This window comes from Salmo trutta, chromosome 8 (genome assembly GCF_901001165.1).
Source record: "Salmo trutta chromosome 8, fSalTru1.1, whole genome shotgun sequence".
In the NCBI taxonomy this organism is placed as follows: Eukaryota; Metazoa; Chordata; class Actinopteri; order Salmoniformes; family Salmonidae; genus Salmo; species Salmo trutta.
Genome location: NC_042964.1, coordinates 30992970 through 31008344, shown reverse-complemented (window position 1 = coordinate 31008344; position 15375 = coordinate 30992970). Strand labels below are relative to the sequence as shown.

At 42.9% G+C, this 15375-nt stretch overlaps 1 protein-coding gene across 5 annotated transcripts in view; it reads left to right on the top strand.

Annotated features, from left to right (window-relative positions):
* LOC115198653 (kinesin-like protein KIF21A) overlaps positions 1 to 14707 on the top strand; it is a 44104-nt gene extending 29397 nt beyond the window's left edge. For 2 of the 5 annotated variants that reach the window (XM_029760767.1, XM_029760764.1), the window contains 15 exons: positions 4840 to 5034; positions 5168 to 5269; positions 5522 to 5687; positions 5997 to 6017; positions 6772 to 6832; positions 7213 to 7264; positions 8802 to 9007; positions 9285 to 9500; positions 9614 to 9646; positions 9854 to 9990; positions 10236 to 10410; positions 10698 to 10856; positions 12169 to 12457; positions 12771 to 12970; positions 13242 to 14707. In XM_029760767.1, coding sequence (XP_029616627.1) covers positions 4840 to 5034; positions 5168 to 5269; positions 5522 to 5687; positions 5997 to 6017; positions 6772 to 6832; positions 7213 to 7264; positions 8802 to 9007; positions 9285 to 9500; positions 9614 to 9646; positions 9854 to 9990; positions 10236 to 10410; positions 10698 to 10856; positions 12169 to 12457; positions 12771 to 12970; positions 13242 to 13299 — 2070 coding nt within the window. In that variant the 3' untranslated portion in view covers positions 13300 to 14707. Of the gene's footprint in view, positions 1 to 4839; positions 5035 to 5167; positions 5270 to 5521; positions 5688 to 5996; positions 6018 to 6768; positions 6833 to 7212; positions 7265 to 8801; positions 9008 to 9284; positions 9501 to 9613; positions 9647 to 9853; positions 9991 to 10235; positions 10411 to 10697; positions 10857 to 12168; positions 12458 to 12770; positions 12971 to 13241 lie in introns of all 5 variants that reach the window. The other 3 variants (XM_029760768.1, XM_029760766.1, XM_029760765.1) reach the window with 2 other exon arrangements.
* Positions 14708 to 15375: the final 668 nt, after the last annotated feature.

Genomic DNA, 15375 nt, shown 5'->3' with positions numbered 1-15375 from the left:
GGGTTGTTTTCTTTAAAAAGGGCCAGGTTGGGTTGTTGATGCTGGGTTATTAAGATATGACCCCGCGGGCCAGATAAGAAGACTGCGGAGCGTAGCTTAATAAGGGTGTTGCTTTCAGATAGTTCTATTTTGCCACCCGTGGGCAGAAACGTAATTCCCATTAATCTTTTCTGTTGTATTGTCATCACATGTTAAGGTTGAACACTGATAGATTTGTAGCTTTAATGAGGCTTACAGACTTGTATGAGTTCCTCAAGAGCCTTTAGACGGGTTGGTTGTTTAGCAACACAACCAACGCGTACGCAACTATATGACATAAAAAAGACAGGGTTGGCTTAGATTGTAGACAACATGCAAACTATATTTAGTCTGCAATGTTTATTGAAAACAAATACATTTGCACAATAAATACATAGATACAGTTGTTGGTTAGCTAGTGAATTTTTGCCATATTAGCATAGACGTGACATCAGTCAAAACACCTCAAAACAGGACATGGTATCAAGAACAAGATAAAACTAGCTGAAACGAGCCATCTACGATTTCCCACATTGCAGCGTCTTGTCATTGTTGCTGGCTATCTTGCCATCCAGAATCACAACACGTCCATATTCAAATCCTAATGTTGGAATAGTTACTGCTTTATTACTATACTGTCATGACTCTACAGTGCCTTCAGAAAGTATTCACACCCCTGGGCATTTTCCCACATTTTTAAAATGGATTAAATTGAGATTTTGTATAACTGATCTATACACAATACCCCATAATGTCAAAGTGGAATCATGTTTTTTGAAATGTTTGCAAATTCATTAAAAATGAAAAGCTGAAATGTCTTGAGTCAATAAGTATTCAAATGTGCTTAACAAGTCACATAATAAGTTGCATGGACTCACTCTGTGTGAAGTAATAGTGTTTAACATGACTACCCCATCTCTGTACCCCACACATACAATTATCAGTAAGGTCCCTCAGTCGAGCAGGGAATTTCAAGCACAGATTCAACCACAAAGACCAGGAAGATTTTTCCAATGGTTCGCAAAGAAGGGCACCTATTGATAGATGGGTAAAAAAAAAGAAGACATTGAATATCCCTTTGAGCATGGTGCAGTTATTAATTACACTTTGGATGGTGTATCAATACACCCAGTCACTACAAAGATACAGGTGCCCTTCCTAACTCAGTTGCCTGGAGAGGTGGGAAACTCCTCAGAGATTTCACCATGGGGCCAATAGATATTTTAAAACAGTTACAGAGTTTAATGGCTGGGAGCGGAGATACTGTAACTGAGGATGGATCAATAACATTGTAGTTACTCCACAATACGAACATAAATTACAGAGTGAAAGAAGGAAGCCTGTACAGAATAAAATTATTCCAAAACATGCATCCTGTTTGCAATAAGGCACTAAAGTAATACTGAAAAAATGTGGCAAAGAAATTACCTTTTTGTCCTGAATACAAAGCGTTATGTTTGGGGCAAATCCAACACAGCACATTACAGAGTACTACTTTTCATATTTTCAAGCATGGTGGTGGCTGCATCATGTTATGGGTAGGCTTGTCATTGGCAAGGACTAGGGAGTTTTTTGGGATAAAATAAATGCAATAGAGCTAAGCACAGGCAAACTCCTAGTGGAAAACTTAGTTCAGTCTGCTTTCTAACAGACACTGGGAGACAAATTCATCTTTCTGCAGGACAATTACCTAAAACTCAAGGCCAAATATACACTGGAGTTGCTTACCAAGATGACATTGAATTTTCCTGAGTGGCCTAGTTACAGTGTTGACTTAAATCGGCTTGATAGTCTATGGCAAGACTTGAAAATGGCTGTCTACCCTAGCAATGATCAACAATCAAGTTGATAGAGCTTTAATAATTTTGTAATAATAATAGGCAAATATTGTACATTCCAGGTGTGCAAAGCTCTTAGAGACTTACTCAGAAAGACTCACAGCTGTAATCACTGCCAAAAAGTGACTCTAACATGTATTGATTTAGGGGGTTGAATACTTATCTAATCAAGATATACAGTTGAAGTCGGAAGTTTACATACACCTTAGCCAAATACATTTAAACTCAGTTTTTCACAATTCCTGACATTTAATCCAAGTAAAAATTCCCAGTCTTAGGTCAGTTAGGATCACCACTTTATTTTTATAATGTGAAATGTCAGAATAATAATAGAGAGAATGATTTATTTCAGCTTTTATTTCTTTCATCACATTCCCAGTGGGTCAGAAGTTTACATACACTCAATTAGTATTTGGTAGCATTGCCTTTAAATTGTTTAACTTGTGTCAAACGTTTCCCACAAGTTGGGACAATTTTGGCCCATTCCTCCTGACAGAGCTGGTGTAACGGAGTCAGGTTTGTAGGCCTCCTTGCTCGCACACGCTTTTTTTCCCACAAATTTTCTATAGGATTGAGGTCAGGGCTTTGTGATGGCCATTCCAATACCTTGACTTTGTTGTCCTTAAGCCATTTTGCCACAACTTTGGAAGTATGCTTGGGGTCATTGTCCATTTGCGACCAAGCTTTAACTTCCTGACTGATGTCTTGAGATGTTGCTTCAATATATCCACATAATTTTCCAAACATAACGATGGTCGTTATGGCCAAACAGTTCTATTTTTGTTTCATCAAGCCAGAGGACATTTCTCCAAAAAGTACGATCTTTGCCCCATGTGCAGTTGCAAGCCGTAGTCTGGCTTTTTTATGACGGTTTTGGAGCAGTGGCTTCTTCCTTGATGAGCGGCCTTTCAGGTTATGTTGTTATAGGACTAGTTTTACTGTGGATATAGATACTTTTGTACCTGTTTCCTCCAGCATCTTCACACGGTCCTTTGCTGTCGTTCTGGGAATGATTTGCACTTTTCGCACCAAAGTACGTTCATCTCTAGGAAACAGAACGCCTCTCCTTCCTGAGCGGTATGACGGCTGCGTGGTCCCATGGTGTTTATACTTGCGTACTATTGTTTGTACAGATGAACGTGGTACCTTCAGGCATTTGAAAATTGCTCCCAAGGATGAACCAGACTTGTGGAGGTCTACAATTTTTTTTCAGAGGTCTTGGCTGATTTCTTTTGATTTTCCCATGATGTCAAACAAAGAGGCACTGAGTTTGAAAGTAGGCCTTGAAATACATCCACAGGTACACCTCCAATTGACTCAAATGATGTCAATTAGCCTATCAGAAGCTTCTAAAGCCATGACATCATTTTCTGGAATTTTCCAAGCTGTTTAAAGGCACAGTCAACTTAGTGTATGTAATCTTTTGACCCACTGGAATTGTGATACAGTGAATTATAAGTGAAATAATCTGTCTATAAACAATTGTTAGAAAAATTACTTGTGTCATGCACAAAGTAGATGTCCTAACTGACTTGCCAAAACTATAGTTTGTTAACAAGAAATTTGTGGAGTGGTTGAAAAATGAGTTTTAATGACTCCAACCTAAGTGTACCGTAAATTCCGGACTATAAGCCGCAACTTTTTTCCCAGCTTTGAACCTCGCGGCTTAAACAATGAGGCGGCTAATATATGGATTTTTCCCGCTTTCAATTTTTTTTTTTTTTAAAAACACATTCTGTGACGTGCTCAGTTTTTGGGCGGCATGAAGCTTTCATTAGACCAATGAAATTGCCGAACGAGTTAAGGTCAAAAACTTTTTTTTTTACTGTTTAGATTAAATCGTGCGCTCTCAAACTTCCCATCATTCTGATTACGGTAGTCATTTTGTCACCCTCATCATGGCAAAGACACGCAGAAATGCATATGATGCAGCTTTCAAGTTGAAGGCGATTGATCTGGCTGTTGGAAAAGGAAATAGAGCTGCTGCACGGGAGCTTGGTCTTAATGAGTCGATGATAAGACATTGGAAACAGCAGCGTGAGGAATTGACTCAGTGCAAAAAGACAACTAAAGCTTACTGCTAATTGTTTATTTTTAGTTACGAGCCGTGTTTCGTTAAAGCCTATTTATTTTTGTTACAAGCCGTGTTTCGTTAAAGCCTGTGTAAAGTTAATTGGTTTCAATGTACCGGTAGACACCTGTGGCTTATAGACATGTGCGGCTTATTTATGTAAAAAAATAAAAATAAAAATAAATTCAGTGGGTGCGGCTTATATTCAGGTGTGCTTAATAGTCCGGAAATTACGGTATGTAAACTTCCAACTTCAACTATATTAGTGTTTTATTTTCCATTAATTAAAAACATTTTGGTTTTTGTCTAGATCGCTGACAGAAAAATAACAATTAAATCAATTTTAATTCCACGTTGTAACATAACAAATGTGAAAAAAGTCAAGGCGTGTGAACACTTTCTGAGGGCACTGTATATGTAATCAGCAGTGTTAATATTATGTTCAGAGGGATCACACCAGATCCAAGGCGAAATTCGACGTTTGTGCAGGTCCCCAGGATGTCAGGAGATTGCATCAAAACTAGCCACTAAAATAAAAAAGGGGGGGGGGATAAACACCGGTTTTGAACACACGATCTACGGAGCCAGAGGCTTAGACTACTCCACCATCTCCAGCAAGTCAGTCAGAATTAATGCCTAAAGTTTTAACCCTATCCTGTGGCACTTATGTGAAAAATATATTGTTTATGTCACAGGGGTTCCTCAAATAACCTTTTCAGAGGGAGTCCTCGAGGAACCTTTGTGACGTGGAAAGGTTCCCCCTGTGTGGCAATTTTTAGAACCCCAAAAGGTTCCTCCAGGCTCCTTTACTTCTAAGATCGTAAAGCAATAGCTAGAAAGGAACGCAATCGGGAAACACTTTTATTATAACCTTTTCTTTCCTCCTCTCTCCCTTCCTCCTGCCTCTTACAGCAACGTGAGGACCTGACCAAGCGAAGGGAGAAGGTGTCTCGCAAGAGGGAGAAGATCGCCACAGAGGGGACCGACACGGACCGAAGCATCCAGTCTTTGAACGAAGAAATGGATGCCCTGGCGGCCAACATCGACTACATCAACGACAGCATCGCTGACTGTCAGGCTAACATCATGCAGATGGAGGAAGCGAAGGTTAGCTGACGCAAACACACACATTTTCTTCAGGAAGTTGACCCTTTCTAGTTATTAGTACAGCTGACGCCAGCACACACAATTTCTTCAGAGTTGTTATTATGACTGACTGTGTGATGTTGTTGGGATGCAGGAGGAGGGAGACACGGTGGACATTACCGCTGTGATCAGCTCCTGTAACCTATCAGAAGCCCGCTTCCTGCTTGATCACTTCCTGCACATGGCCATCAACAAGGTAACCACAGTACACTTGTCCCTACTGAGTTCTCTCTACCTTTCGATTAAGCGGCATTCAGGGTATTGTAAATCTACCAACTTTATACTTATACTACCAACTTTAAACACTATGCTTATTTTAGAGTTAAACATGCATATCTGCTGTTCTGTGGGCTAAATGTCACACCACTCTTTTGATGTCAATGTGAGATTTATGTGTGTGTTTGTCATCTATGTAATGTATGATTTTACTGGTACGTGCATCTCCCAGGGTCTGCAGGCGGCCCAGAAGGATTCCCAGGTGAAGATGATGGAGGGCAGGCTGAAGCAGACAGAGATCAACAGCGCCACTCAGAACCAGCTGCTGTTCCACATGCTGAAGGAGAAAGCTGAACTCAACCCTGAGCTGGACGCTCTGCTGGGCAACGCACTGCAAGGTATAGATGGCTCAGTGGTATAAACACGCTGCTTTTCAGTTCTTCATCTTTTGGTTACACTTTATTTTATAGTCCACTGTTTTATCTGACATTCACAATGGTAATGATTGACCTAACAATAACAATTTATAGAAACATATTTTCCATATTGTTTTTCTTTCGGATTACATATTCTCTTAGTAAATAGCCTACCAGTAAAATACCCACTGAAACAGGACTGTAAAATAAAGTGTCTCCATTCTTTTAACTTTTGTTTGACTTTGATTTCTTTGTTTTGTTTTCCTGTTTGTTCACCCTGAATTCAAACAGAGATAGGTTACCTACTGGTGGGTAAGTAACAGACACCAGACTGACTGGTCCCAGAGAGCATGGGTCTCCCTTAAAGCCCCTCCTCCCTCTAAAACTCCCCTTTAAGACTAACCTGAGAACGTAACTTTGCCATGAGGTGCATGAGGTGGTATGTTGCCCCCTGTCGTCTGACCCCCACTTCCCTGTCTGACCCTCCCCTGTCCTCTTTGTGGATGTATAGTTTTCTCCTGTTCAGCAGACTCATTCAGGATGACCTGAATATTAAGAATCAGCACTAGCTTAAACCCTGACCCCCACGCTAACCTGAAGTTCAGGCCTTAAGTAGAGTACTACTCCAACTCCAACCTTTACTAAATTACCAACCTTAAAATGGAAACATCAGATGCATCATACTAATATATAGTATACTATACTATCCTTTTGACATTGTCTGACTCCTGATGTATGTAAACTGACCTTTGAACTTTGAACCCTGTACCTTAGAGCTCTTTTGAATTCAAACTATTGTTTTGCTGCCGCTGCAGCATTAGTTTGAAAACACTGTATGCATTTGCTTTCTTTCTGATATCCAGACTGTAAATTGACTTTGAAAATGGTCTACCTCTAACAGTTTAAAATAGTAAAGGAACACAAGTTTAGTGCTTGTAATGAGATATTTGAAAACATGCTGTGAAGCCATAACTACCCCATGTCAGAACATGCAGTAACTGAGGCATGTTGTGTATCTGAGGGCCCAGTGTAACAAGGTGTACTGTATGGTTCTGTGCTCAAGCAGAGAATGGAGATGACAGCAGTAGTGATGAGTCCTCTACCCCCAGCCCAGCCACAGAGGGAAGGTAAAAACCATTTGAATATTGAATTTCATCACTTAAAGCTGGAATCCTTCATGATGAGACTGCCACATCCATTTGCAATATTACAAAAACAAAGAAGTTACTGCAAACGAACACTGTTTTTTTCACTTGAACATCATTGTACGTGAGCTAGAACAGCAGAATATGTATGCAATTTTTTTACCACGTTGGGCCGCCCTTCTCACCTATAGTTTGTCACTAAACAAAAACAATAACAATGGCCGTGGGTTGGACAGTGGCGCTGTTTCTCCTACTGCGGATTCCATCTTTAATTTCTTATTATACTTTATTTGGGTAGTCCATCAACAAACTATCAATAGACTATGTGTAACATGTAAATTGCCCCTCTATCTTTGTTTCAGTTCATTGTCCTCTGACCTCCTGAAACTGTGTGGAGAGGCCAAACCTAGGAAGGTACAGTCATCTACAGTACTTCACACGCAAAGCAATTTTTTAAATGCCATTTGAATTACATTTTCATGAAGTCTAAAGTAAAGAAGTTACTGATAAGCACTTTGAGATAAATGCTATTTGTAAAACACTCTTTATTACATTTACATTTACGTCATTTAGCAGACGCTCTTATCCAGAGCGACTTACAAATTGGTGCATTCACCTATGATATCCAGTGGAACAACCACTTTACAATAGTATATATATATTATTTTTTTTTGGGGGGGGGGGGGGGTTAGAAGGATTACTTAATCCTATCCCAGGTATTCCTTAAAGAGGTGGGGTTTCAGGTGTCTCCGGAAGGTGGTGATTGACTCCGCTGTCCTGGCGTCGTGAGGGAGCTTGTTCCACCATTGGGGTGCCAGAGCAGCGAACAGTTTTGACTGGGCTGAGCGGGAACTGTGCTTCCGCAGAGGTAGGGGGGCCAGCAGGCCAGAGGTGGATGAACGCAGAGCCCTGCTTTGGGTGTAGGGACTGATCAGAGCCTGAAGGTACGGAGGTGCCGTTCCCCTTACAGCTCCGTAGGCAAGCACCATGGTCTTGTAGCAGATGCGAGCTTCAACTGGAAGCCAGTGGAGTGTGCGGAGGAGCAGGGTGATGTGAGAGAACTTGGGAAGGTTGAACACCAGACGGGCTGCGGCGTTCTGGATGAGTTGTAGGGGTTTAATGGCGCCGGCAGGGAGCTTCGCCAACAGCGAGTTGCAGTAATCCAGACGGGAGATGACAAGTGCCTGGATTAGAACCTGCGCCGCTTCCTGTGTGAGGCAGGGTCGTACTCTGCCTCACAGAGGAACCTACAGGATCGGGTCACCGCCTTGATGTTAGCGGAGAACGACAGGGTGTTGTCCAGGGTCACGCCAAGGCTCTTAGCACTCTGGGAGGAGGACACAATGGAGTTGTCAACCGTGATGGCGAGATCATGGATCAGGCAGTCCTTCCCCGGGAGGAAGAGCAGCTCCGTCTTGCCGAGGTTCAGCTTGAGATGGTGATCCGTCATCCACACTGATATGTCTGCCAGACATGCAGAGATGCGATTTGCCACCTGGTTATCAGAAGGGGGAAAGGAGAAGATTAGTTGTGTGTCGTCTGCGTAGCAATGATAGGAGGGACCATGTGAGGATATGACAGAGCCAAGTGACTTGGTGTATAGTGAGAATAGAAGAGGGCCTAGAACTGAGCCCTGGGGGACACCAGTGGTGAGAGCACGTGGTGTGGAGACGGATTCTCGCCACGCCACCTGGTAGGAGCGACCTGTCAGGTAGGTTGCAATCCAAGAGTGAGCCGCGCCGGAGATGCCCAACTCGGAGAGGGTGGAGAGGAGGATCTGATGGTTCACAGTATCAAAGGCAGCAGATAGGTCTAGAAGGATGAGAGCAGAGGAGAGAGAGTTAGCTTTAGCAGTGCGGAGAGCCTCCGTGAATGGATATGTGATTGATTGATTGATTGATTGATTGATTGATTGATTGATTGATTGATTGGATCAATCCCTCTACCACAGGCACGCAGAAGGACAACCACCCAGATGGAGCTGCTGTATGCTGGTAGTGGTGAATTTGACTCGCCTACGGGGGACTTCTCTGCCTCCCTGCTACCCCTGGCAGAGGCCCAGGAAGGGACAGGGGACATGGGGACAGTAGCAGGACATCTCGGGGACAGGGAACTCACTGTGTCCCCCTCAGCACTGTCCACCAGGATAGCTGGACTGTAAGTCCTTATTTTGGTGAAATGTCTTTGTGTTTAGTTTTTAGAACTATAGTACAGGAAATACAGTGAGATACTTGCGGAGTAAATCCTTACCTACTGTATGTGCATTTGATGGGTCAGGCTTCACATTTTAGCAGTGTTATTGTTGAAAAAAAGAGTGCATCAGGATAGAACGTTTAACTTGACCCAGACTGCGTTGTAACCTTCAATGATGTATATGACTTCAGCTGATCATCCAGTGGGTATCAATTCAACTGTCTGTCTCTGTGTTGTGTAGTTCTGGAGTGTGGTCTTCTATGGGAGCTGAGAGGAGATCACTGGAACGCTCGCCTCTAACACCCAGGAGGATGCTAGAGAAGGGAGGACCACCCCCCTTAGACATCAAGGAACACACACCTATGGACCCCAAAGGTCACCCAGCACGAGAGACAAAGTCACACATACCCATGCCCACAGCTACAGAGAAGACCAAAATCACAGACACCAAACCAACGTAAGAGCCGTTGCATGAAGCCGTTAACACACCACTACACAATGTTTGCCACAAATGTCATGTTTCGTACGACGTCCCGATGGTCATAGTAGTACCTACTTCTTGTGTTTCAGGTTGGAAGAGTCGCTTATATATCAAGGACAAAGGTATGTAACACTACTGTATGTCTACCTATATACTATACTACTGCATATATCTAATTTCCTAACACAGGGGTTCCCAAACCTTTTGCACTCTGGGCCCCCGTTCCAGCATTGAGGAACATCCCTCTAGCCCGTGCCTGCCCTGCCCCCCACAGTTTGAGAACCACCGTCTTAACAGACTTAATATATTGTCTTTTGTCCCTGTTACAGAGGGGTGATCAACCCCGTGTCATCCCCTAAGAGCAGCCAAGCTGCCAGACTACAGTGTGTCTTTGTGGCTGAGGGACACACCAAACCTGTCATGTGTGTCGACTGCACTGATGACCTACTCTTCACTGGCTCTAAAGGTACAGCTCTCTAGTTCTATAATGTTCGGAAACAAAATCAACCCCTGACCTCTAAACCATGACCCCTAGAGACTTCTCACACCTGAAAGGCTCAGATAAGTGTAAGTCGTATTATTTAGTATTAGCTTCATCTAGCTTTCTGGTATGGTTGATGGCGTTTCTGTCATATTGAACACTCATCGTAACCCCGAACCATCGACCTCTAACCCCTGTGTCTGCGTGTGTTTGTGTATGTGTGTTGTCAGATCGTACGTGTAAGGTGTGGAACCTGGTGACTGGTCAAGAAATCATGTCTCTGGGAGATCATCCCAGCAGTGTGGTGTCTGTTAGATACTGTTCCAGCCTGGTCTTCACTGTCTCCACCGCTTACATCAAGGTCTGGGACATCCGAGACTCCGCCAAGTGCATACGCACACTCACGTGAGTAAACATATATACCAACACCAAGAGTATTTATATACACCTCTAGTAATAAACCGAAGACCTTTGTTATGTCAACAGTTGGAGTTGAGCATGCCAGTTCCTTTTTCAACACATTCTAGGAGATTCTAACATATTCCAACACAGCCCAGGGAACGTCAGATTCTTATTGGCTACATGAAAAAAGTACTTTTACACAATGTCATTCCCATTGACATGGTATTAAATGTGTGCGTGTGTATGTATGCATGTGTATGTATGCGTGTGTGTGTGTGTGTGTGTCGCAGGTCGTCAGGCCAGGTGAGTACAGGGGACAGCTGTGTGTCTCTCAGGTCCTTGTCCATCCCTCCAGGAGAGAACCAGATCAACCAGATTTCTCTGAACCCTACGGGATCCTTCCTCTACTCCGCCTCTGGCAACTTAGTCCGCATGTGGGACCTCAGGAAGTAAGGCCCCAAAAATATTTTTTTTCCCACCAAGAGTAATTGAATATCTTGTTTAGTTTATCTTCTTTGGGATAGGGGGCGGTATTTTGACGTCCGGATGAAAAGCGTGCCCAGAGTAAACTGCCTGCTACTCAGGCCCAGAAGCTAGGATATGCATATAATTGGTAGATTTGGATAGAAAACGCACAAACGTTTCTAAAACTGTTACAATAATGTCTGTGAGTATAACAGAACTGAAATGGCAGGCGAAACCTCGAGGACAATCCCCCCCCCCCCAAAAAAAAATCATCCTACCACCTATTTCAATGGCTGGCACTTTTATAATAGGGCAAAATCGTGCCCGATTGCAGTTTCTAGAGCTTCCACTAGATGTCAACAGTCTTTAGAAAGAGTTTCAGGCTGGTTTTTTGAAAAATGAGCCAGAAATTGTAGTTTTCTAGGTGGCTCCCATTTTGGCTGTAGTGTTTCCAAGCGTGTGAATGAGAGCGCGTTCTTTGGTATTTTTCTCCGGTAAAGACAATAACGATTCTCCGTCTTAAATTTTATCGTTTATTTGCGTATTAGGGTACCTACGGTATGATTATAAACGTTGATTGACTTGTTTGGATAAGTTTATTGGTAACGTTTGGGATTAATTTTGTATGCATTTTGAAGGAGGGAAACCGAGTGGATTATTGACTGAAGCGCGCCAACTAAACTGAGTTTTTATGGATATAAAGAAGGACTTTATCGAACAAAATTACCATTTGTAATGTAACTGGGACCTTTTGGAGTGCCAACAGAAGAAGATCTTCAAAGGTAAGGCATATATTATATCGCTATTTCTGACTTTCGTGTCGCAACTCCCTGGTTGAAAATTATTTGTTATGCATTTGTGTGCTGGGCGCTGTCCTCAGATAATCGCATGGTTTGCTTTCGCCGTAAAGCCTTTTTGAAATCTGACTTGGCGGCTGGATTAACAACAAGTTAAGCTTTATTTTGATGTATTGCACTTGTGATTTCATGAAAGTTTAATATTTATAGTAATTTAATTTGAATTTGGCGCTCTGCCATTTCACCGGAAGTTGTTGAAATGGGACGCTAGCGTCCCACTGATCCGCAAGAAGTTTTAAGTAAGGACTAGAGGTGGCACAAAATGAAGATAAAAGAAGAGGAATTGCATACACCAAAACAAGCACAGGTGCTGAATGTAGAGTGTAGAAAAGATAGATAGTGAATGCTCATCATTACTTCCAAGTATGATCTTTAGTTGTACCAAAGAATCCTAGACCGGAACTCTCCCTGACCCTTGAACCCTGACCTTATGCTCTAGGTTTGTGTCTACTGGGAAGCTGACGGGTCACCTGGGTCCGGTCTTGTGTCTGATCGTCGACCAGATGGGCAACGGTCAAGACGTGGTCCTAACGGGGTCCAAGGACCACAACCTGAAGATGTTTGAGGTGACAGAGGGTGTCCAGGGCAGTATTGTGTCCTGTCACAACTTTGAGCCACCACACCAGGAGTGTATAGTCTCTCTGGCTGTTAAGGGGAACAGTCTCTACAGCAGCTCCAGAGACTACTGCATCAAGAAGTGGGATCTGTCCCGGAAACGACTAGTACAGGTGAGACATACTGGACCCTAGCTGTATATACTGTACTGCTAGTACCTGAAAGAGAGACAAGGCTCTCAAAAACATACAATGAGCTGATAGCTGTGATTTTCACATTGCATGTTGCTTTGTAAGCATCAAATCTTGTTCTGTTGAATTGTTTTTGCTAGCTGCAACATTATCATCATTATAAGACCAGTAGTGGTAGTAAACAAAATGTATTGTCCCAAGGCTGCTGTAGAGACTGTTCCCCTGAACAGCCAGAGTTATTTTTCAACAGTTTGTAGCCCTGTTTTGACCTAGTGCGTACTTGCTTCCTCAACAGCAGGTGGCGAGTGCCCACTCTGACTGGGTAAGTGCGCTGGGTGTTGTGCCAGGGTGCCCGGTAATGCTGAGTGCAGACAGGGGAGGTCTGCTGAAGCTGTGGCACGCTGATACCCTGGCACCGCTAGGAGACCTTAGGGGACACGACAGCCCTGTTAACGGACTGGCTACCAACAGCAGCCAACTATTCACTGCCTCAGAGTGAGTTTAACACCTAACCCTAGCATGACCCTCGAATGTCATAGGAGTCTACAGCTGTATCTTACGGCAAACCTGACCATAACCCCTACCTTCAGAGAATATATCTCCTAACTTTGACCATGATCCCGTTCATACCCTGACCCTAACCCTCTGAGTAAATCAACCCACTGCTACTATAATAACAAAGTCATAGTTTAACCTAAAAGAGAGATAATCAAACCACAGATACACATGTTGATCCAGCAATGTCATGTTCTTTCTTGTGTGACAGTGACCGGACAGTGAAGATTTGGCAAGCAAAGGGTTCTTTGGAGGAAGGGATCCATTGACACTGAGAAGGACACAACTCTGGGGATCTACTAGATTACTCTGGATCATCTACAGCCTATGGACCTATTGCTGCCTGCTGGATCTACTACTCTATCTATTTGCTGCTGCTCTGCGCAATGATCCATGGATGAAGGACCTCCGAAGATGGTCACAGGGCAGATGACCAGCCCTGACACACATATGACCCCTTGAGTTCACCAACATAAGACATTCACTCAACGAGGTTGGAGGAGAGTAGCACAACAGTCACGGTATTCACCTGAAGGAAAGTGAAACTCTAGTGTAATGCCCATGGTTCTGTCTCATGCCGTATCCTCTCTATACATATCGTAGAGGAATCATCCACTCCAGTGCGTGGAATCATCTTTCTGTGTTAGTAGGGGGGATGCCTTCTAAATAAAGACCCTATGGAGGTTGGTCTTACTTCAGCTGTTACTACCAAACCCTATGGGAGACTCATATAGCCTTAGTGGGGAATAGGGATGTCTCAGTAGGAATAGCACAGTGAATTAGTGGTGTGGGATAGTGTAGCTGATCTCTGCTACAGAAACAAAGCTCAATGAGGGCGTGTCGTCATTGTGGAGGTTTATCTCAACCAAATTCAAGTGTTGCTTTTAATGTCGTTATCTGCAGATTGTGTGTGACCAAAGTACAAACCTTCTCTGTGTTAGTCAACGGGCTGTGATGAGAGTATTTTTAGCCAACTTTGTACTTGCCTGTGTACAGTACCTCTATAGTGGTCTTACTCTCTTTGTATCATGCAAGTACATTCAAACCTCAAACTACAAAAACTGGTTTGATCTTTCATTTTCTGTCAAAATGTTTGTATTTATGTGTGTTTTCATGGTGACTTTGAAACCTCCAAAGTTCTGAGCTTCCATTTCATGTTGTATCCAATGGCCTGCGTCAATCATTTTCAGAGCCCAGGTAAAGTGAGGTTACCTGTGCAGAGGCGTATGTCCTATCTTAAATCAACTCAAAGTTTATTGGTCGCGTGCACAGATTTGCAGATGTTATCACAGGTGCAGCGAAATGCTTGTGTTTCTAGCTCCAACAGTGCAGTAATAATTGGTAATAATACATTTCTGAATGAGTTTTCCTGTGCCCACGTATTCCATTCTCCTAATCTGATTTAGGAACGGGCTGAACAGAATAGAACAAAACATAGAGGTGTGTGTTACTTTCAGTCCCTGTCAATCTTATACAGTAGTACAGTATCACAACCTAATCTGTGTGGATTAGCCCAGGATCCCTTGATTGGGATGACATAGGTTATATGACCACATCTTTATGTAAATAGGAATCCGTTTTTCTTCCTCCTGGACATCTTGCGCACAAATTCCGACTTTTTAGTGATTCTAATTTCAGATGCAGTGTGGAAATAAATGTCATCTGTCAAAAATAACATGAACTGGTATATCTTTCAACGTGGAGATGTGTGTTGCCATAATGCCACCAATTGGTGGCAGTATAATACAGTATCACATTAGGAAACATGACACGGTTTCAAAACTGAGAAAGCTTTTAAGCGGGAGATTTGTTTTCCTTCCTCCTGTTCTTCGGTAGATATTTAGTCCGTGGCAGTTTTAATTTGTTGCAGGAAAATGATTCAATCCAATGTCCATGAACTAATCTCCTTGACAGGTATTCTTACTTTTGTAGTAAATTCCTGATAGCACAGGTAGATTTGCAAATGTTCATAAACGCATGCAAATCAACCTGCTTTCTAAACGTAGATCTTTGGTTGGGTCTGTTTTCTCATTTGTTTGCAGCGAAGATAAAAACATTGCAAGAATTCCATAAAGGCAGACCAAAGGCACATATCATACATAGATCCAAGGTCAGGACGTGACAGTTGCACCCTTAAACCGGCCTCTCTCAAAGAGAGACCATGGTTTACGACATGGTCAATAATTGTGGCCCTTATCAGAGACCACTGCTCCTGGTCTTCCTCTTCTTTGTCCTCCACTCATTCTCCCTCTCTCTGCCACTCTTCTTTCCACACCAACCTGTCTTTCTTGATCCATGTTTCCAAACTAAATCATTCCAAAGCCGTCCTCTTTTGCCTGTTTGGT